General features: G+C 39.4%; 1 protein-coding gene across 2 annotated transcripts; it reads right to left on the reverse strand.

Annotated features, from left to right (window-relative positions):
* Positions 1–68: 68 nt before the first annotated feature.
* Positions 69–23,245, reverse strand: RAB3GAP1 (RAB3 GTPase activating protein catalytic subunit 1). 2 transcript variants are annotated; one of them, XM_074911460.1, is made up of 25 exons: positions 23,139–23,245; positions 23,000–23,055; positions 22,119–22,194; positions 20,703–20,835; positions 20,394–20,472; positions 19,588–19,707; positions 18,806–18,971; positions 17,921–18,020; positions 15,413–15,494; positions 14,564–14,632; positions 13,776–13,849; positions 12,982–13,074; positions 11,945–12,114; positions 11,520–11,618; positions 11,017–11,189; positions 10,009–10,063; positions 9,356–9,724; positions 8,287–8,424; positions 6,468–6,695; positions 5,890–5,986; positions 5,695–5,798; positions 5,468–5,583; positions 4,120–4,222; positions 2,564–2,584; positions 69–1,251 (listed from the first exon to the last, which is right to left on the reverse strand). In XM_074911460.1, the coding sequence occupies exons 1-25, from the start codon at positions 23,154–23,156 to the stop codon at positions 1,009–1,011; spliced, it is 2,982 nt and encodes a 993-aa protein (XP_074767561.1). In that variant the 5' UTR covers positions 23,157–23,245; the 3' UTR covers positions 69–1,008. The 2 variants fall into 2 exon arrangements, with proteins under 2 accessions (XP_074767561.1, XP_074767562.1); XM_074911461.1 differs by lacking the exon at positions 2,564–2,584.
* Positions 23,246–24,106: the final 861 nt, after the last annotated feature.

A 24,106-nucleotide genomic window follows, 5' to 3' on the forward strand; every position in this document is an offset into this window, starting at 1 on the left:
TAGGTCACAAGATGCAAGGATGACATTTAAAAAGTATTCTGACAAAACCATACCACTACTCACAGAAGTCTGAGCCAAGACTAAGTTCAGATTTATTAATGTCAGCAACACTGTAGCTGTTTTTACATTTCATTCTGTAAATTAACACTTTGCTGATTCTCATTAAAACGGACACAATTGTTGTAAAACAACATTGGCACATCCAGCTCCTAGTGTTTGCATGATATGCTGTGGGGTTCAGGTGGTGGAATTTCATTGCATCAAAGCGAAGACACAGTATGGATTCACAGGGTCTCTGTAAATCCCAGGAAGCTGCTTCCAGTGAAACACTTCTGTAAGTGTCCCCTAGAGCAAGCTCTGGCCCTTGCCTGCAGGGAAGGATGAGAGAAAGTACCCAGAGCCTCAGCCAGCCACTGCAGGCTTACTGGCCTGTTAGAACTCCATGTATTTATTTCTGTTTGGAAGAAGTGTCCAAGACAAGATGTTTTTGGACAATGCATGTTTAGCATGAACTAAAACGTATGGTATACTTTAAATAATTATATTTTAAGAGTATTTGCCACTTAGTGATTAACCAAAAAATACTGGGCTTAATGTTTATTATCAGCAATAAATACAAATTACTTCATGCTTGCACATCAATTTATGGAGACTAATGTCACCTGATGAAGTCTGATTAAGAACCATAAAGCAGCACATTCTGCATGAATTTCAACATGAAGTATTTGCATACAGCCCATTCATGTCCATTATTAAACAAGCTAATGCAGAAAAAAAAAAAAAGGCTGCCTTTGGCCAGCAGGGAGATTGCTAACCTTCTTCCCCAGAGAGCTGGTGAAATCTACTGGTGAAGCCATTCCAGACCTCCAGGCTTGGCTCTGTCCCTGGGCCCACAACACTCCCTCTGATGACATCTGCCTCCTGCCCCGTCCGTCTGTAACATCACCTTCCTGGAGGAAAAGCAACAGCGCGCTGCTTGTGAAAGACACGGTAATGCAGCCGGTTGCGTCAGAAGAATGTTGTATCTGCTGAAAAGGCCCCCGCCAGTCGAAAGTCTTCCCTGGTCAGCACGCTGTACATGCGCTGGGGCAAGGGCTTGGAGTAAGGGGCGGGGCGGGGGACGCTTGTGCGCAAAATCACCTCCCGGCCCGTGGGCGGCGGGAAATCGGAAACAGCCCCTGCCTGGAGTCGTCGCTCCTCGGAGGAACCCGATCGCCTCGGCTCTTCATCAAGCGGGGGTGCTGCAGAAACCTTCAATAAGAGCAGAGGGATAATTACAGGGCAAGCTGGTTCTTAACATTAGGATTCAGAAAAAATCTTAAGAGGAACAGTTGAAGATCAGAAATGGCAAACACATCGAAAGGCTTTGTGTGTACACAGAGCAAGACACTAATGGGATGTCAAGAAATAAACTGTGCACAATCAAATGGAAGAACCTTCAGGTGTGGGTGGTGAAGCTCAGCCTAAGCTCCTGATCTCCTGCCGCTGTGGTGTGAGGGGTTTGACCAGCTAAAATGCCCCCTTTCCCAAGCACCTCCCTGTGGCTGCACAGGGCCAAGCCAGCCTCCTTTTAAAAATAAACAGCGCCACTACTCGAGTCCCGACAAAGTCACCTGCCTTTTTGAACTCAAAACGCTCCTTCTGAACGTGCTTTTTGTGGCCAGCAAGAGGCATGCCGAAATGAGAGTGTGGAGCAAGCGTGATGCCGCGCCCTCTCCCCTGACGCTCGCGGCCTCAGGGCCAGTAAGCAGCAACACCCAAGTCTGTATACTGGAAGAAGGGCTGGCATGCTCCAGTCAGCCCCAAACACACGGCCTGATTCCATAGGGATAGATATATTTATAGAGATACACACCCCAATACTCTATAGGGTGATAAGTTAAGCGCACACTACTCAAGTTTATCAATGTCCTGAGGCATGGCAGAGCCCACACCCACGGTCCTCGTGGCCCCATAGCTGGTCACGCCTGCTCCCACCCCTCTCCCCCACAAGCCCCCAGGAGCAGGGACCCAGCCCCACTCAGCTCTGCAGCCTGTGCCACATGAAGAGGGACAAGTGCCACTGGTGCCCACGAGAACAGCTCTAGGAAACCAACGGAGAGGATGGTGCCTGTGCTCCGCTGCTTCACACAGTCACCCCAGTTCTTCCCCAACCTCTCTATCTCTGACCAAAAAGCTCAGTAGTTTCAGTAAGTCCTGGGACCTAGGATGGTGATGTTCAGGTACTGCTCATCGCTACGTCCCCCCCAAAAAAACATCTGGCTGTCCAATAAACAGAAGTCAGAAAAGAACATAAAGGAAAGGCCACATACTTCAGCATGAGAAAATGTTAATATTCACTTGAGGAAATATTTGTTTTAAGATTTCTCTTTTCACTACCTGTTAGGCTGTAAAAAGTCTGTGAATGAGGAAAAACCATTCTGGAAACATATTAAGCATAAAAATAATTTTATATGTGAACAACAGTACAAACTAAATCAGGCTGCTGTACTATATCTACCAAAAGGTTCAACTCTATGCAGCTAGGGAAGATGAGTGGGAAACGAGGGACAAAGTTGGTTACCTCATCAGAAGATTCAGTCAGCTTGGAAAGGGATGAGAAAAGAACCAGTGATGAAAGACAGAAACAAAGGCAAGTCAGAGGCGACTTACAAGAGGTTAGAAGGAGATTGTAGGTTTAAGAGACAACATGCACTCTACTTCCAAGAACATGCATTTGCTGTCATCATTTTCCTGAGAAAACTTGAGAATATAACAACACTTTTTACACAACTCAGAATGGAGTCCAGGTTCTGAAGGTAATGAGTAAAGAAATCATTCGACTTCTATTTATCAAGCAGCTCTCTACTGAAATAATTCATGGCAGATTAAACATGAGGGGGTTTTGTAGCAAGTCAGCTCCTGTCCCACTAAAAAGTCTTAATTAACAGTGACCAGCTATTTGTGGGAAGTATCTGTAGCCTAGCTTTACTTACTCGTGTTACAAATGCAACAAAATCTAGAAGTTTTAGAAACTAGAAGTTTACATACATCTTTATCAAACATTAACGCTAGAAATTCTTACTCAGCTTTAAAAACTCGCAGGGCAGAGTCTTAGGCTTTACAGGGAAGTCTGTAAGTGAGGCTGGTTGCCATGCTGGGATCTGCAACCAGATTTTCCCTAGAGACTAGAAGGATAAAGTAAGTGTTCTGGTTTTCATTTCTCAGAATAACCACAGTCTGTTTTCAGAATGATCCTTTTTATGCCGAGTTGCAAAATACAGACTATTATAAAAGCATCCACACCTTAGAAGTATTTAATACCCAATCACACCATTTTACAGCAATGATTTCCAAACAGGATTTCAGGCTCTAAGACATCTGCAATACCGTGCTACCTTGTTAGTACCACTATAGTTCAATTTCTGTTAGATAATGTGGTGCTATGAACAGGTGTAATTCTGACAGAAACTGAAGGCTGACTGCAGTCCAAGAAGTTTGGAAATTGATTCTTTAAGGCTAATTCTTACAAAGACTGCTTAAGAGAAAGGGGAATATTTATACCAATATAGGCTGGGGAAGGGTTTCCAGAAAAACAGATGCAACACTGGCAATAAGTAAACTGAATGTAGAATTGTACTGGAAAGGAACTGAAACTTCCTAAGCACGCTAGTTTCCACAGAAGAAATCTCAAGTATTCCAAGTATAAGCCTCAGTCTAAAAAGTCACTCCTAAAATGTTTACTTCCATGACACTGTTCCTCTACATTCCTATGTGAAACAGTCACCACACTTGATTGTTCTCACTATGACGTTACACATATTGTGTAACTTGACTAAAGCAGAAATTTGTGCCATAATAGCATTGCTGATGTTACCATTTTGAAGTAAATCAAACGTTAATGACACCTCTATCTACCCAGCTGGCTTTATCTGTTTAACATCCCAGGTCACTTACTCTTCTTTCGTCTTGCAAGGTTCTGCTATTGCCAAAACTACATCGAACATCACAAAAAACCTCAAGCACATTTATGACATACATGCATATACGCAGACAAAATAAACTGGCATCATATGACAAGTCGTTGCTTCATACTGCTTAAATTAGAAGTGTCTGCAAAGCAATCAAGAGCTCTCTTACCCTCTGAGCACTCACAAACAGCTTGTGAATAATGCTACCAGCAGGTCCTCTTCCTGCACCAAGAACTGACACTTCTGGCTGCTCCAGGAGACAGTTTACGAATCTGGTGGTACGAATTATTGAAAAGGAAAAAGGAATGTTTAATTCTCAGCTGTATCCAGTTTGCTAATCTAAAACCAGAATTGTTTCCTGTGAGGAGGTCTCCACAGCATCATTTGCACAGAGCCAGAACTGGCAGACGCTTTCAGGAGTTCTCCCTTTTGAAAGTTTAAAAAAAAAAAAACCCTTGAGATTTCTCAGATATCAGTGAAACACTGTCATCACCTCTTCACCCCTTTACTGCCTTCCCTCTGCCCTAGAGACTAAACCTCTCTCAACCTTCACTTGTTCCCTCCTACCTTGTTGCTTTCTTTCCTGCTAATACAAGCAGCTGTTCTTTCACAGATAGCGGAGGTCAAAACTAAACTGAACCCAGCAGCCTCCCATTTGAAATCAGGAAAGGCAGGATTACACGGCTGCCATCCAGCAGGGCCAGTTAACACCTAGGTGCAAATCAGCTTCTGAGAGGACCGGCTTCTCTCCATTAACTTATAAATGGAACCCACACTCCTAATGCAGATGCATAAATTTAGCATGAAAAAGCCTTCATTATGTCAGCCACACAGAAATAACACTATGACAACTTTGAGCACAGAGATACTGTGCTGGTCAGACATCACTCCCCTGAACTCCCAGCATGTTCTACAAAAATGTCATCTCTCCCTCACAGCACAGCAGCAAGAAGCTAATGTGGTTTTTTTTAACATTACATATTAAGTCATCTTAAGCAATAAGTAAATAATCTGACAGCAGACAGTGGAGCAATGAAGCACGGCTCATTGCTTTTCATTCATACGGTTCCTCAGTAATGTGTTTCAGATTAGTAAGGAGACTAGAATAAGAAAATGTAACTCTGGGGAGGGGGGTATATATTTCTTTCCATATTAGTTATAGCAAATACTAAGTTCCCCGTCCTTCTAATTTTACCTCTATTGTAACAAAGTTCATCACATGTATCTTTTACATACACAAAAAAAAAAGTTGCCAGTACTGTCAAGATAAAACCAAATTCCATTAAAATAACCTGTATCACATGTTTTCAAAGAGATGGCTACTTAGAGGGGCATTTAACATGCCACATATAACATCTCTAGGTAGCCTCAGGACAGGGATATGTAGTGTTTATAGCTACTAAATACAACTCCTTAACCACTTCCATCTGTCCTAAATTTTGAAACAACAAAAAAAGGGTATCAGAGGAAAAACAAAAAACACTGGGACAAGGGGAGAAAAAAAAATTATCAGTCACCTTTGTAGGTCTTCTTTCTCCTCCTCATTTTCACATTTCTCTACCCCAAATTTTGCTTTCAGAGACCTGGCCCTGGCAATGATAGCTTCCACACTCATGATCTGGGCAATGATTTCCTGCAGGAGTTTAATAAAAGTGAAAATTAGGAAGATTTTTTTTTTAGCACTCCCATGAACAGTGTAAAAGCCTATCAGGTTTTCAGCCCCAGCCAGTACAAAAAGCCTTACTTCCAACTTCTTGTCCTCTGGATTGGGGAATCGTAGAACTTTACTGGAATGAGATATTATCTGCTTAATGATCTTCTTAACTGAAGATATATCTTCTATTGCTTCTATTAGAAGGAAAAAAAAAGCAACAATTTTTAATTATTGCATCAGTGTTCAAGCTGAAATATCTTAAATAATTTATTAAACATTATTTACCTTCTTCCTTTACCTTGAGTACAGCTGCATGGATAATGCAAGGCAAGAGATGCCTTGCAAGGTCAGCTGGTTTCTGAACTGCGAGGTAATGAAGCACCTGCAACATTAGAAAATTAATACATTACTGATCAAAACTATTTCCCAAAGGTAAGGTTAACTACAAAAGATGAGCACTTACATTGAAGAATTCACAAGAAGGGAGCACTGTTGCTCCCTTGACCTATTGAGGCTCAATAGGTAGTTTTTTACCTTGATCCTCAGTGATTGCTTACAGTCCCAACAGATTAGAATGAAACTAAAGATAATTATGTTTTAGGAACACTAGTTTCTTAACACATTCATGCAGATAAATAATTCAAAGAAGTACTTAAGTAATGCAGCTTATGAAGTTACATTTCACACACTAATTACTTTAGATATTTCAAACACACTGTTGTACAGCAGCAAGAATTTCTGATAAACCCTAAGCCACGTACAAAACAGTTTAATAACTCCGAGAATATGGTCTTGCAGGAGAAAGAAGCAAGTTCTGTACAAGCATTACAGATCAGACTATCACTAGTCACAGAGCTTTTTACCTTCTCTGCCTCTCTAGTGTCATCGAAGAGTCTCTTCTGCCTCCGGGCCGGGACTGGTTTTGCTGTCTCCCAGGCCTCCACCCACATGTTGCTTGGAATCTTCATTCGGGCACTCAGCTCGCCCTTAATTACTATATTCCCCTTTTCATCAACCACTTCCTCTTCGATGTAATCCCGAGGAGAGTACCACCTCACAAAATCCTCCAGACAACAGCCAGGATTAGCTGCCTGGAATGAAGAGGAGATAAAGTTTGTGCCTGAAAAATCCTGTAAAAACATGATAACCTGGGTAGGAAGGCAATAGGGGTTTGTGGGTAGAGCACAGGAGCCAAAACTCAGGGAATTTTGTTCAGCCACCAGACTGTACACTAGGAAAAAGACCTGGGAGGGTGAAGGAATAAAAGCATAAACCAAGGCAAGGGGTGAAACCCACATCATCAACAAAAGCAAAGAAACCTTCTTAATCACCCCCAAACAGTATATTCATCGGTTATTTCAGGCAAACTCAAAATTATACTGAAGTCAATCTTCTATCTGGTACCTGATACTTGCAATAAATATGAATTTTCACTAATTTTTTAATGTGTAAGCTTATACTATTAAAAAGATGAAAAACAGCCCACACCTAAAAGAATTACTGAGTTGCAGAAATATGCTTTTAGCACTGACCTTCCATCTTTTAACATTCCAGTAACAAAATTCATTTTTAAAGGAAGAAGAAAAAGTGGACTTAAAAAAAATAATCTTCACCAAACAAAACAACTTAATTTTTCATAAACGCCATGTCAACACAAACACATAGATCCATAGGTCTAGAATATAAAAGGAAACTTTCTATTCGATGTACTTATCAAGAGTGCACTTCTACTTCAAATTATGGCTCTATACTCTTACTGAGATTTTAGATCACTTGCACCGTAGAAACAGAACTCCTATATATATAATATGACGTGAGTCACTGCTAATGAACTAATACTGATATGTTAAAATACTCTTACTCTACAGCACATCTATATCCTTTTAGTACAAAGTAATTAAAAAAAACCCCAACACTATTTCATGACACTATCTCCAATTTTTTTAGTTTTGAGATCCTTTGATGACAGCAGAGTATGTGCTCTTAGCTCCCTCTGCAGAGCTCAGAAAAGAAAAAGAACAAATTACCCAAAACCACAGTTAGCCCAGTCCCAATTTGATGAACAGCTGTACAGGACTTCTAAATAGTGGTAACTTGTCCCTCTTACTGAAGAAAAGAACATCTTCAACTATACCTAAAAATTATGTCCACCTCCTCACAGTCTAAATACAGAACAGTGAATGTGTTAATAGAATTTTTTTTTTTACTTTACACCACCTTTACATTTTATTAATTTGGAGTATGATTAAAGGTGCATTTTAGAATGCCAGACATGGCAGAAAGTGCAGGTGAGAGACACTAAATTAAACCTACTGGGTGGTGGGAGGGAGACACATGTAATTTTGATTCAGGACTTCAATGTTCAGTTTTCTTCTGACATTAATTTGTATGGGCTTGTCCGAGTTTTAATTCCCAAATTACCAACTGTATGTTTGGTGTCTTTTCCCCTTCCACAGACATTCATTGTACAAATTTACTGGAATGTTACAGGGTAATAGACTGGGGAGTCATAGATTTTGAAGTGTTCCAAGAGTTTTATCAATAGGTTCTTATTTTCAACTACTTTGAAACTGTTTTGTGGAGGAAAAAAGAAACCTTATCAGAAAACTTCAAAATTGTTCAACACAAGGAAGGACAGTTTAAGAAGAAAGCAGTCTCACAGAATTTTTCCAGTAGTACTACCTTGAAAGACTCCATATCTGAGAGCAAGCAGGCACTCTGCATGCGTGCCCGAAGATGAGCCCCTTCGGCTGATGTCCCTAGTTTTGCCAATACCTCAGACTGTTCTTCCAGCAAATCTTCAGTCATGGGTGCTGGTTCCTGTAATGTGGAAAAAAGACAAGTTTACAAATAGCCTCTCCTAGACTTAGCCCTTATTAAGGAAGGAGGAGTGGAAAGCTCCCTGTCACCAAAAGTTCATTCTACTTCATGGGTACTCAAAGAAAATAAATTTCTACTGCTTAGCCTAAAGCTGTGCATCTGAATAAGACTCTAGCAAAAAGAAATTAAAAAGAAAACAACCTGAGAATGAAGTACAATATAAGGATATACTGTTAAAATGCCAAAATCCAGATGAAGTCCGGGAAATGTTTGACTTGCACTATTTTGTTGAGACAGATAAAAATCCACATAAAGCAATGTACAATTTTTACCATTGATACTGTCAGCACATAATTAATTGACAATATTTTGCCTGGCTACACTCTCCTCAAACCTTTTACCCATGCAAAGTAACATTCATTAAAAATGATTTCTCTCAAGTGAATGAAAAATACTGTATTCTTTGTGCACGGCTGATTTCAAACTATTTCCTCTGACACCACTGTTTCCTATTTCATCCCTAGTCACTCTACAAGAAAGTAGCAGCAAGTAGTCAGTCATAGAAATTGTCATGGTAGAAGGATCACAGCAGTTCCTACTTTACAGGAAAGTAAGTAAAGAGGGGAGGGAAGATGCCTCAAGAGCTGGAAATAAAAAAAAAAAGCCAAATTTAAGGTAGACAAGACAGCTAAATTCTTGTTTAAAAAAAGTTGTTGCAAGCGAAATTTGGTAAGGAGACCCATTTTCAAATAAAACAGAGCACGTGAGATTTCTGTTTAACAGCCTCATTAAGTTTTTAAAATGGAAAACAAGGTCTTAGCAAATTTAACAACAGATCAGGCTAAAACCTGCAAACAACTCACAATCCTAGGTGTAAGCCATATTGCAAAGGAGTTGTATTGCACATCTGGCTCAGCTCTTGCTACCCAACCTGTGTTATTGGAATGTAGAGAGGCTCTCCTGGATGCAGCAGCGTCAGCTTTCCGTGTGGATGCAGACGACCTTCTGGTTTTATGTTTACAGGCTCTTTGTTGCCTTCTTTTGCTCCTCCTTTCTTTCCATTTTCCTGTCCATTTCCTTTAAGATCTTCTGTGTCGCTTAAACACTCAAAAAATTCCTCTTCACTGTCACTCCACGATTCCCAAGACTTGCCAACTTCTTTTTCCTTATCAGGGTTATCACCAGAGTGGTCTGCTCCTCTTCCAGTATCACCACAAGTACCACCAGGTGAACGATCAAACACACTCCCCTTTTTCCCCTCATCTCTTGCTTTCTTTCTTTCAATGCAACAATTTAACATCTAACAAGGTAAAGGGAAAAAAAAAAGTTATTCAGCAATTACTTCTCTCATGGAAACAATGACGCAGAAAAACTTGGAGAGTCATCAGAAATCTCTTACAATTATAAAAGATAACAATTCCATTGAACTTCTTGCTATAACAAAGATTTTCCCAAGAAATGGAAGTTCAGACCCAATAATACAAGCGTAACTAAAACTACAACAACAAAATAGTTAACTAATAATTGCTAAGACTTTGACAGTTTCCTTAGAAGAAAAATCATTCTTAAATTTGGGATATTTACCTGAAGTTTCTGATGCAGCAAACAGCATCTCAGATCTGGAGGGCCATTAGCTAATCTAACAAAAGGTAGAAGTGTAACCATTATCAATTATAAAGTTGAATCTTTCACACACATGTGGTTTTAGATCATATGAAATCCCAAAACGGGGCAAATATCCACACTGAACCCACCCCCAGCGTTTCAACTATACCACTCTTCTGTGGTCTCAGAAGACAACTAGTGACTGAACAAGCCCAGAAGTTAAACTATATTTATTTCCTAGAGGTCATTTCTGAAACTCAGAGACCATTTACACTAGTATGACACAGACACACCCTGCATTTCCTGGTCAGTTTACCATTTGGATGTTAAAAGGGTAACTGTTTTCAAACAAAACTTTACTTATAAAGCTGCTATAATACAGTAGAGTGAGCTCTATAAACTTCAAGCTCAATTTTATTTGTTATTGTAACCACTTGAAAGCAAACTGGCGAATAAATGGCCATCCCATCCCATTTTAAAAAAAAAAAAAAAAAAGGATGTATTTTTGCTTTACATTTATATCTCATCTTGACAGAACCTTTCATTTGGTCTGTAGCAAGCTCTGGAATACTTGAGACAGCATCGGCTGCCCAAAAAGGCTACTACACCAGCAGGAACTTGGAACAGCTCCCTTAGGGAAGCGGCAAAACTACACAACAATGCCAAGGTGTTTCTGACTATATCAGCTCCTTCATTTTCATCTAATGATAAACTGGAAGAAAACATTCACATAAGCCTTTCCCCCAGCCCCCCGCTCACACACTGGAGTGCTCTTTACCTTGAGCTTCCTCCAGGCATCTTGAAGTTTTTAAAGGAGGGCAGAGATACTTTTCCCTACTCCCTATTCTTTCTTGCTTTAAGAAAGTATGTTACCCTAGAGGACAGTAGTTGCGATTCAAAAAAACCCCAGTATGTTTCAGTTATAGCGAACTGTTCCTGAAACAAAGAACATTTTCTATGGCAAATCAACAACAACAACAATCTTACCCTGGAATAAGGTAGTTGTTCTCCCATCTGTAGCGCATTTCTAACACAAATTCTTGCCAAAGGTGTGCCACTCCTTTTACTCCTCCATGGTAGAAGTTTATCATACAAAGACATAAAGCTAGCTTGTACGTCAGACTATCAGAAGGAGCAGATTTAAACTGACTGAAGAGATTCTACATAAGAAATAAAAGAAAGCAGGAAATACAGGAACAATAGCATTTTTTCCAAAACCATATGATCTCTTTCCTGTTTGTCAACACAAGTAGCTAACTAACATTTTAAGCCTGTAAGTATAAGCTACCAAAAATTACAGTCTTTAGAAGAAAAAAAAAATTAGAAGGAGGAAAAAATATTATTGCTTATACCTAGAGATTCCACAAAGGTGAGTTCCTTTTCTCCAAAAATTATCTGTTACAAGACATAGGGCAACCACAGCAAAGTCTGTATGAACACACACTCAAAATTGCTTTCTCTCTCAATGAGTGTCAGTCAGTAACACTTACATAATCTTCATTCTCTGGAGGAGGATTGTTTCCTGCTGAAGTGCTAGTTCTGCTTTCAAATCCATCTGCAAGTTTGTCAGCAGCATCAGGAAATAAGAACTTGGAGACACAAAAAAAACCCACCAAACTTCCATCAGTATGTTCTTCCTGCTTTTCCCACTTTCTCCTCAAAGCTACTGCTGGTTACATACCAGCAATCCCTATAATTAAAACTGTTAGCAGAGTTCAGAGCTCATTTTCAGTTCATTTATACTGCACAGACTTGTAAGAACTTAAGCTGCTTCAAGAAGCTGATCAATGGAATTCAAATAATGGAACTGACATTAGACACTTTGATTTATAACTCTGCTATAAACCAAATGCATCAGCGGAAGCATGAAATATATGTTTTATATTCATTTAACGTGCATGGAGAGCTCACTTACCAGAAGAATAGTGTTCAGAACTTCATTGTTTAAAGGTGATTCATCTACACCTCTGTGTTTGCGAATTTTTTTCTTCGCACTGTGAACCATATTTGAGACTGATAATTTATGGATTGGGACTGGTGCTGGCTCTGTGAGCTTTGACAACGCATGGGTAATATCAGCAACCTCTATAAAACAAAATAAAAATAATTAGAACAAAAAAACCCCACCAAAACTAGACCACCTCCCTTTAAAAGTTCACCTGTCACATTCAGTCTATTTAGCCCATATTGACCTTTAACACCCTGTTAACCAGAGCTACACCCTTGTACAGTGCTGTCAGGTTCCATACCTTATATCTGCTGTTCCTAGCCACAAAGATAAGCAGCAGAAAGAGGTCACAAAGGAGTCACAGACTGTCCTTGATTTAATTTACTGAATGAAATCTAGACTGAGTTGGCTGTAGATAGTGCCTGCCACCTACTGTAGTAGTACTGCATGCTTGCAGACAATTACAGGCAAAAAGCCTACTGAAGAGCCACCGTTTAAACTTTAATACATCATACCAATGAATACATTGCAGATAACAAGGACCACTCAAGCATATGTTAGAGCTTTAAGATAAGCCTTAAATAAATCCAGTATTAGCACTATATATATAACCTTACATGGTGTAAGCACTATTCTGGTTTAATAGAGTCCTCAGGTAAACTCAAATCAAAAGATTTTTTCCAAAGTTGGTGCTGGTAAACTTTAGAACCTTTCTTATGATAAAATGAGTTAACATTGTTAAAAAGAGGCCAGACAAATTTAAGTGAATAATTACCAACAGCCTGGAAAACCTCCTCTTGGCAAACATTTCAAGAAAAATGAGAGATAAGGAGGGCTAAAGAGACTGTATGTCAGGCACTAAGAGTAATACATACACCACTCAGTCTAACACATTTTTAAGCTATTACAGCATGTAGCAATGACCAGAAAATTCCTAGGAGTATTACAGAAAACTCCTACCAATTAAAATCAAATAACACAAATCATCAAGATTTTAGTTTTACCTTTTCCTTCCTCTTCAAATGCAGACCTTCCAAGTATCTCATCAGTTGATTCCTTCCGACGGCAAAGCTTGAAGAATTCAGTAAGAAAGTCACCTATAAGAGAAACATAACTTCTGAACTACTCAAAATCTAATTGAACAATAAGCTAACCCTCAAAGTGATTCCTAAGGGACAGCAAATTTTATCTTTTCATCTCAAAGAACATGATCATTTGTTCTGAAGCACAAATATCTTTAAACCACACAACTAAATCTTAGGAAAATGCACACCCAGACACCTCTCCAGAGAAGTTCTGCATGCAATTTAATCCCCTTCTTCACCTAAAGCAAGATGAAACTTCTGCAACATGTCATTTTTTGTTTGTTTGTTTTGAAGCCCTTTTCCCCACAAACTGAAAGGTGAGGATGGACAACAGCTCTCCAGGCATATCAATCCTGCCTGTCAGACAGATTGATTCAGCTAAGGAAATGGATATATGCAGAATGCACTTAATAAAATGTAAAGATTCTAGGAAATCTAAATTTTCACAGAACACACACACAGTAAATGCTTATTCTCTGGAATGCGGTGAAGTAAGAACAGCAGTGAAGTTCATGGTACACAGACACAGAATAACTACAATAGAAACCTACATTTCTGCAAAGTTTGTTTTCTTGAATAAGCAGCCCAAAATATTGCCCACTCAAAAAATAAAGGGGAAGGAGGTAATAGAAGTCACCAGGTAACCACCAATTCAATCCTCAACTCCACAACTTAAAAACCACAAGAGGAGACAGGGAATTATGTCGTCTTACCCAAGAGACACTGAGGGTTATCTGCTTTTCTGACTCTCACAGACCACTGGGGTGCTTGAATAGGATCCAGATCACTTCAAAACAAAAAAAATCCCAAGTGTCATGCTGCCACCATAAGTACACAAGAAATTAGTATCAAATTCCCAGTAAATGGAATTTCATAGCCAGTTAGGCCATGGAAGCCATAATATATGCCACATTACACAAGAGAACATGACAAACATTAAAATGCAAACAAGAGTCCTTGTTCTCATATACATGCATAACAAACACATGAGAACAGCTCAGTCACAACACAAACTGTCTTCCTTTAAAGTATATTAATGTTGAAAATTCATTTCTGAATTAATTAAAACAATAAACCAATTTTTTTTTCTTCTTTCTTAAGTATCAGTATACCCTGTTTTTCCTCTTTAGGAGGCTTAGCATAAAACCTAGATGATAGTTTTTGGGAAAGGGATGTCACTCAGTTAATTCTTTTTGCTTTCCACCTTCCATTATCATCTTTCCCCAAAAAAATGCAATACAAAAGACTTAAGTCTAGCATGAGAATATGCCCAAAAAATAGAGGTGTGTGGTCTGTTGAAATTACAATAATATTTTCTCACACAGAAATGCATTTCAAAAGGTGTTTTCCCAAATGAAGCGTTCTATCAACTGACCTTAGCATTCTTCAAAAGGGGTTCTTACACACAAAGCCACACACAACGTTTTAGATGTCACTAAAATGCAGTAGTTAACAAATGAAGTACACTTCTAGGTATTTGCAATTCAGACAAAATACTTACGAATAAACATCATTGTCAACAATTATACCTTCCGTTAGGTGAGGCCACGTGGTAGCTAAATGAAGCTCACTGAAATAAAATAAGATTTAAATCTTTCAGTGCCATCAGAAAGTGTTCTCTCCATCATAGTTAAGATCACAAAAAGTATTAGTGATAGTTTATATTTAAGTCCCTCTCTGTATTTTGCAGCTACATTCAGAAATGTGCATGTTTTCCAATGAGTTTTCTCACCAACTACATTCTATTGAAATTCAACAGCATGTCATCCAGTATTGCACTAAATTCTTCTGACATGTAGGACTCTCTCACAACTCCTCTCTACAAAAGGAGAGATTGTGCATTGTATTCTAGGCATCCAGGTACAGAGGAAAGAACAACTTCCACCAACTGCGTACAGCATTAAATGTCTAGTACATTAAAATGATTTCTAGATTTGCTAAGTGGTGATGGGGTGTTCAGAAGAAGACATAGGGAGATCATAACAACTCATGTTACAGACCCTCTCAATTTAAGTCTTCTACAAGTGTCAAATTAAAAGATGAGAGCCAGTCCAACCCTTGAATGAAGACACACCATTTTTAAAGTTTATCTCTACTTAAGGTATATTTCAACATAATAGTTTCAGAGATAAATGGAATACTCCAGAAGTTTATGGTGGAAGAATTATGAGCTAGAACTCTGAATATCATTTAAAAATCTTTATAGATGTTTCTTATGTACTTGAGTCATTAGGTATCTGTTAGGGACATACTAAGTGCTAGGCAGGCAAAGCTAAGATTTGAAACAACATAGCTTTAAATCCTCCATTAAGGAAGTTATAAGACACAGGTTTTTACACTCTTATCTTACCTAATAGGATCCTCACAGGCACCAAATGGTAACTTCCCAAACTCAAGGCCTCCAACTTCTCCCCCAACTAGAGCATCTATATCTGAAGACAGATCAATACATTTTCCATACAGAATTTATGAAATATTTTAAGAAGCATATCATCTTAATTTCACAGTAAAAAGACTGCAGCATGTAGGATGACCAGAGAATAGCTGAGCAGCTAAGGTGACAGAGCTATGAAAACAGAGTCCTAGCATGAAGTCAAAGTAATTGTTTCCAGCAGAAACTGGGAAGTAATCATGCAACAGGACATTCAAAATTCTTGTAATACATGTTGAGGAAAGGTAATTCCCTTCACACAGGCAAAGTGATAGCTATAAAGGCAGCCTTAAAGTCACATGTTGACACGAGAATAGACAGACACAAATTTGCCATAAAAATCTTTAGACAGGAAATCAGTTGCAAGCAGAAAAGGAAGAAGAGGAACTCTTGCAGAGTGAAAACACAACTACTTCTAAAAGGTTGGCAATTATACTGAAAGAGTGCTATGTCTCCTACAGTTAAAGATTTAACACAATAATCTGGGATATTCCTTGTAATCCCAGGTGTACTTAAAGAGGCCTCCCAGCATCCTCAGCCACTTCCCATGTTATATCCTTCAAATATATAAACCCAAACCAGGCAGCCTTCACTAAGCAAAAATTTAAATGGGTAATTATGTAATAATGTAATGCCACTATAATAATGCTATTACAGCATCTGATCATTAATTTTAAAAACATCTGGTAAACTGTTTACATACAAAACAAATGAGGTATTAGAACAGATAAAATATTTGGATAACTTAATTACATAATTTCTTCCACAAAGATGACATTTAAATTCTTTGGGTTTATTTGGGAAGAGCTAATTGTGTGAGGGTAATAAAGTACACATCTAGTTCTTCCCAATGAACATAAAACCACAACTGCATGTAGCAACAGCAGTGAAAAAGATGTTGACCATCTCCAGTTTCTGCAATACACTATGCCACTAGCTCCCTGAACCAGAACTCTTGAAAAGAATTCATTCAAACTGCTCAAATCAAGACATATGGTCAGAGTGGTACCCCACTCATTCATCAGAAACCGGGGAACCTGACTTAGTGATAACCATGGCAAGGCAGAGAGACTACAGAAAATACTAACTTCTGTGTCTGCAGATATATAAAAAGTAACATCTGTAGAAAGAGCTTCCCAAGTTCTTAAGGTAAACTTGGTTTACTTACAAAGAGAAGCTATCACTTAAAACAGCACTGATTTTCTCTGACCCTAAAGAGCAGGATTCATTTTCAACATTCCTTAGGTACAAAGCACACAGGATCAACTTCACTACAGACTTCTTCAAAACATACTGTTGATTAATGTGAGGTTTTTTAATTTTTTTTTTTTTATTTTTAAGGCAAAGCAAAACAATTAGGTAACTAGACCAAGGTCACACAGGTTCTGTCTCTCTAAGCCCTAAATACTTTAGCCTCATTATGTAAAACTACTACCAAATTAAGAACAGAACTTTGGCATTTTAATTACTCCACCACCTTGTACCTAAACCACCACATTACCGATAAAATGTATGTTAAGAGGAACTAACATTTCCCTTCATCCTATAGACTTATTTACTTTTGAGCCAGGAGAAGTTTATCATTTATTTTCTGATACTACCTATATAGAAACAAGTCTGTTAAAAACAAATTCTTGATACCTTGAAAGTGATACCACCAAGCAAGCATATGAGTTCATTGTGAGAGTACCAAGTGAGCAAACTCATTCTGTTTTTCCTAAGTAGCATCACTATGGCATACACTTATCAAGTCTGGTGTATATACTTTAAATTCAAGGCTAGACATTACTTTTCCCCTTTTCGCCCCTCGTAAAAGGCTTGATCAGAAATTTTTCCTGCGTGAAAAAAATAATTCAATCAACTGCTTGGCTCATTTAGCTCTGTATAAACAACAACAGAAATCCAAACTTTTATCTCAAGTGGGGTCTATATAATGCTTTCTTGTTAATACTTTCATTGTTAATACACTTAGATAATGAAGTATTAAAATCAGTTACTTTATGGAAATAATTGACAAATACCCCTGTGAAGTATTAGCACCTACTAGAACCTGAGTCCAAATGCTTCCCTAAGGAATTAAGAGCAGTATTCCTTACAGATTCAGACTCAGTCAGCCTTTTCCCCCCAGATAAATACTACCATTTTAGAAGTATCACTGTATCTTTAAACACTATTTTAAAAAAAGCTTATTTCTAAGCATGGCCCTAATCAAAACACCTGCCACAACCATAAACCACACACATGATTTCAGAGCAGCTTTAAGCTTGTTAAGCTATCATAGGGAGTGGGATGGCACTCAGTTGTAACTGAAGCCTTTCCTGGTAATGCAGAGAATGTTTTCATTCTTTTGGCAAAATACACAAACGTTTTCTTTATTGTTGACTGTTTATCTTAAAACAAGTTATTCTGAGGACACAAATCTCCCACCTGGTGGCTGCTGTGGCCAGAAATACTGCTGCCAGTCTTGAAGAACATACGTAAGCCGAATCGCCATGCTAACCGGAGGCAGTGGTGTTAAAGGGCATCCCTTGAAAATATAAGGGAAAAAATTCAATGTAAAGAGTACATCCTCTCAAACACCTCAGGCCTCGAACATAAATTAGTTATGATACCTTGTATTATTTTAACCAGAACTGCAACATCCCATGTATTACTAGTAAAGCCACTGCTCAACAAGCGGGTAAAAGTAAGCACATAAGCTTTCTAAAATGCACGAGATATTCATATGCTCCATCTAACTGGTAATTGAGAAATAACCCTGACCCAGAATGCGTTAGGTTTTCATTAAGGATTTTTCTCCTCAGTGTTTTGATGAGATTGCCGACTACCAGTATTAGTTGTGAAGTGTTGCAGTCAGCCATACAGCTCCATAAACAAGCAGTTCACTCAGACTCCCCACATTTCCTCATGTTGTTCTCTGTTCTTAGCCTAGGAAGCTACAAAGTATCAGAATAAAAACCACCCCAACCCTCCCTTCTCCTTTCTACTAGCAAAATAGAACTTGTTTTGGGGAGGGGGAAGAGAAGGTTGTTATAAAGAGACTATAAAACAGACACATTCTTTCACAAGCCAGTGGAAAATAAAAATGGAAGAAGGTGGTAATACGAAGGAACAAAACCCACACCAATTTTCCCTCTTTATTGCTAGATACTGGCAACACCTACAAAAAGGCTTTGTTGGTATCAGCAGTGTAAGCCTCATCCTTACAAAAAAACCTGAAAAACCAAACCAACCCTAGAAGACAGAAGTGAATCTACAAGCAACCAGATAATAATTATTTTTAATATGTTATATACATTCAGACACACTTACAATCTTGGATTTGAAGATATCCAGTAATCCTGATAAATGAGTATACTGATTTGGCACTTTGCGAAGATGAACCATTTCGAAGTCAGTTCGAACTCCTGGACCCTGACATTCTCCAACATACATTCGTCTCCATTTATGATGTATTTGCACAAATAGCGGTACCTGACTATAAAATATGAATACTTCAGATTATTTAAACTGTCATGCAGTCTTATAGTCTTTAAAACTAGCTAAATATTTTAACATAATTTCAACATACTTTCATATTCTTCAGAATAAATTTTCTCTTAGTGGAACACAGTTTAAAATGCTTAATAAGGAATCAAAGAAAAATAGTGTTAACTTCAACATTAAATAGAATGCCTAACAAACTGTCGTGTCATAAGCATCAGTCTGTCCATGACTTCAGTCACCTAATCTTCAATTTAAATATTTTTTTGAGGAAGATTAGAAACTTGCTGTTACCACATAGGGAAGACATTCTCTTCCAAAAGGTATGTTTTGTATACCAGTTATTCCAACAACTTCTAGCAGCTTCTAAAAGCCTCTAGTGTTTTTAAACAATGATTAACATAAACAATACATTGAATCAATCTTTTTAAAGTTTCCATGGGAAATCTTTTTTTTTTTTTTTTTTTTTTTTAATCCTTCTGTAACGATATTACGGTGCAAATACAACAAACTCTGAATGTATTTTGCTAACAACTTATTACTTTTTCCTCACAATAGCAGTATGCTCAAGTTTTACCTGGGCACGTAAAATGGTTTATGCTTTCACCTACCAGCCAGTGTTCCCCAATGCAATGGAAATGGAACTCAGCAAAAGGTTACATTTGGATTCACTAAGAACTGCATCATTATTTGCAGCCGGAGCAATAACCACAAACTCACGTAAGCCATACCTGAAGAGAGAGAGGCAAAAAGAACACATTTTTGGTTTTTAGCAAGTCATCTGAAACACAAAATTTTTAGAAATATTGTAACGTGAATAACCTGTCATCAACAGACTCTGAAATCTGTTCTTTTGATGCGAGTACCTCTTTCAGAGAGGTCAAGAACTGAGGGGGCATGGAGTGCTGCAGATTCTCAAATCACAAACTATCGGAGCTTAACAACATTCAAACACTGTACTCAAAATAATGTGAGAACTTCCACGTCTGCCAGTCCTGATTTTTTTACTTTATGTTAATAACAACTGTAACTATATTTAAAAACAATTTCTCTAGAGCAATGCTATAACGTGCTAAAGATTTACATTACTAAGGATATGATTGCTGTTTTTTCTTAAGGTGTTGCAGCTTCCCTTTTTAAGAATGCATCCAAATATTACAAATATAAAAGCTTGGTTAGTCCATGAAATTCAGAAAATAAATACTTTGGGGGGAAAAACAAAAAGTACAGATAGGCCCACTATGGTGGGGGATTTTTTTTCACTCCTTTCCTGCGTCCAGTACAAAGCAGCATTTTATTCAAGCTTTAACTTTAAAACGGTAAAAAAAGGAAAAAATACACAAGTGATCATAACAGCATCAAAGACTTTTCAACTGCTATGCTTATTTGTATTAAAGACAAGAGGCAGCATACATACCATCTCACCAGACAGTGAGCTCTAGGAGGAAAGTCATTGTTCATGCACAGCAAGTCCTGCATAGGCAGAGGAAGGGCATCTGTGAAAAAAAGTGATAGACAAGAGCTTTGGCATCCATTCAGCTGACTTACAATTTACTTATATTAGCAATTTGTTGAATGCAAACCATACTAAAAGCAGAAATATCAGATCACACCCATCAAATCTCAGAAAATTTCATACAGAAATAAATCAATGCACTATGAATCCCACATTCTGAAATTGACTTTTGACATATCCTTACAGGCATGTAAGGGAACTATCAGCTACCTTCTACCAGTTCTTCTTTCCCATCTTTGTCACTGGGTTCTTGTACAAGATAATGATGGGTAATTGAGAATTTGAAGTCTGCAAATGAAATTTCATCCGATTTCTCTTCCCATGCTCCTGTGGTGTATACACCCTGCATATAAAAACAGATATTATTTGATCACATAAATTTAGGTTAACATTCATAAGCCTTAAAAAGTGTACTGCCTACATGATCTATAATATTTATTCAACTTTTTCTACTGCTAAATATTTATTCTTGAAGAGCTACGCCCAGTTTAATTTTAAAAAAGATAATTCTCAAAGCACTTAATTATAAAGGTAGCTGAATGCTAAAATCCATGTTGCCAATAACCATGTTCATTTCAAGAACCAGATATTCTTGGGAAGTCTTCAGAATTATATGGCAATAAAGATGCAGATACATCCTCTCATATGCAACTACATATCTTAAGCATACGCACCCTCAACTTTGCCCAAAGATAGGGCAAAGTTTTCCACCTGGTATTTTATATATATACACACCTATACCTTTCTACACAAATAGTACTTTAATGTTTACTTTGCATATGCTTTCACCGCTAAATGATTTTGTGTCTATAATTTGCAAAACTTCTGTGTAAGGATAATTAATTTTTAAACAAAAAAACAGCATAGAAAGTTTCTAGGAAAAAAATCAACATAACTGTCCAGAGTTGTATGCTACTAAAGAGCCACTCAGACAACCCTTTGATCTGTAAAGGGTGTCTGCTCACTAGAAATCGAGAGGTCTGGTCTAGAAAGAAGACGTGTAGGAATACACTGGCAGCTAAGGTTAAAAACTAGTTAATTAGATAAGTTTTTGTTCTGAATACTCTGTACCCTGACTAAATTTAAGAATCATAAAATTCCTCTGGAAACACAGCAGACATTCAATCCGGAACAGATTCATTTATTTGCACTAGTATGCATAAGAGCTCATAATTTCCTCTGCATTTTACAGGACTGATAAAGCACCACAAAGGCTCTAATTAGACTTTGAAAAAAATCTTTCCGATCTATGAAACATATTGAGTCACAAATATTACTATGCAAACCTCAACCATAAGTATGTGAGGCGTGACAAAGGCACAAGACAGGGCAAAAAGAAACTCCTTTAAAATTTTGAACAGATTCAACCATGTTTCCAGATTCCAAACTTGGAATAAAAAAAATAAATCCCTAGGCCCTATATGAAGATCCAACTCTACCCAGGCAATAGCCTGTTTGGCAGATGGCCCATCAATAAATTTACAACTGTTTGTCAAATTGCATCTCTTACAAACAAAGTCTCCCAATACAAATCATTGTCTACTACGATTAAGTATACATAACATACATGTGTATTACTAGCTAGTAATTAAAATTCTAAAAGAAAATTCAGAAGCAGCAACTGACCTTTTCTAGAGGTTTGCCTGAAGAAATCCCAATAAGCTTCCAGTCATTCAATACTTCCTCTATTTTTGAAATAAATCTATTGGGGAGGGGAAAAGGCATTAATATTTGCCAAACACTAAGCTTGTACTATAATTCAGCTCCCTAAAAGCAGGCAATATGTTGCCTTACTACGGAATTCCTAAAAAAAAAAACCCCAAAACCAAAAAACCCAACCAAACAATAAAAAACCCACAATTATCTCAATAAAAACAGAACAATTATTTCTTTGTACAAATAAAAGGATCCTCCTATGTTTACATTTCAGATGATAGTTTTAGCAACTGTTAAGAGCATTCTTCACAGATTAACAAGCATTTGACACAGTTATGAACTATATTTAAAAGGCAACGCTTAGAATCTTTGTCTCCTGTCATAGGCATGGTCACTGGAAAAAAAAGCATTTTAAAAAGTAATACATTAAGAATTTAGAGCATTATAGACCTTAAAATTTCTTGTACGTTTTTTTATTAACTTTTAAAGGCTTCAGCTATAAAATGACTGTTTTAACGATCAGGCAGCTACTTAAGAAGCACATAAACCTTCTAGATGTTTACTCTAATCCCTTGCGAACAGACACTAAACCAGACCTCTCACTCAGTTCAGACACGGCTTGACTGCTCCTCTTCACTCAGGCTGCGGCCTGACCCTCCGCCGAGACACGCCGGTAACGCCGGAACAGGCTCCGGGCGCCACCGGGCAACGGCCAAGGCGGCCTCCCGGCTGCGGAGGCGCGGGGGCCCGGCTCCCCTCGGCGGGAGCGGACCGGGGCAAGCACGGCAGAGCCCCGGGGACCCGCCCGCGGCGGCCGCCGTGAGGGGAGCGGGACCGGCGGCAGCACCTACCTCTCCCACTCGGAGGCGGTGGTGAAGTCCGTGATCTCAAACACCTCCGACTCAGGCTGCGGGGAGAGAGCGGGAGAAGCAGTAAGCGGAGAGGCCGCCTCAGCGGAGCGCACAGGGGAGGAAAGGGGGAAACACTCACTTCGCTGTCCCCCGCCATCTTGCGCCGCTGCCGGGACCCCTTCGCCCCGGGCGCGGAGGCTGACGGGAAGGCGGCGGAGGGCGGCGCGAGCCCTCCCGCCCCGGCGCCTCCTCCCGCCCCGGCGCCTCCTCCCGCCCCGGCGCCTCCTCCCGCCCCGGCGCCTCCTCCCGCCCCGGCGCCTCCTCCCGCCCCGCCCGGTCGCGGCTCCCTCACGGACCGGCTCCCGCCGCGGTGGCGGTGGCGTCACCCCATCCCCTGGGGGACCTTCCCCGCAGCCTCCGTGGGAGGGGACACCCGGGCGGCCCTCCCGCGTTGGCGGCGGGCCGGAGTGCCTCACGGGCGCTGCCGAGGAGACGCCCGCTGCGGCCATTACCTCACGGCGGGGTGAAGCTGAGGGCGCGAGTTGATCCCGGAGACTTTCCGGCTCCTTCAAGGAGTAAACGGAGTGACTTAACGGCTGGGTGGCCGTGTCTCCGGGGTACCGGGGCGGGACTGCCGCCGCAGCTTGTCACCGCGGGGCCGGTTGTGCGGGGTAACTGTAAATGTAGGAGTAATACACCCTCCTTCAGCCAGCCGGGAGCTGAGGTGTCCCCCAGGCCTGGCGTTCCTGGTGCCCCCTCTTGCTTGTGCAACTCGGCGGTATCCAGGATGCCTTCTGGCATCCAGCAAAATAGTTCCCTTCAAAACCCTCCAATTCAGCTTGAGCCCGACTCTACTGTACCTCTTTTATCCTTTCTTCCCCCTTAGCATAATCTGCTACTTTTAAAAAAAATAAAAAATAAAAAATAAAATCCTTGAAGTCTGCTGTTTAAGACTGCCAAAAAGGAGAAAAGGAGGTAAACTATTCACGAGTAATGGGGAGTGTTTAGGTGAGGGGACTGAATGCACAGCTAAAATCACGTAGAAATAGATATGGAACTAAAAGTATAAATGGAAATAGAACAGAGAAATATGCTTTGCTTTGAGTG

The sequence above is a fragment of the Athene noctua genome, chromosome 7, assembly GCF_965140245.1.
Source record: "Athene noctua chromosome 7, bAthNoc1.hap1.1, whole genome shotgun sequence".
Lineage (NCBI taxonomy): Eukaryota > Metazoa > Chordata > Aves > Strigiformes > Strigidae > Athene > Athene noctua.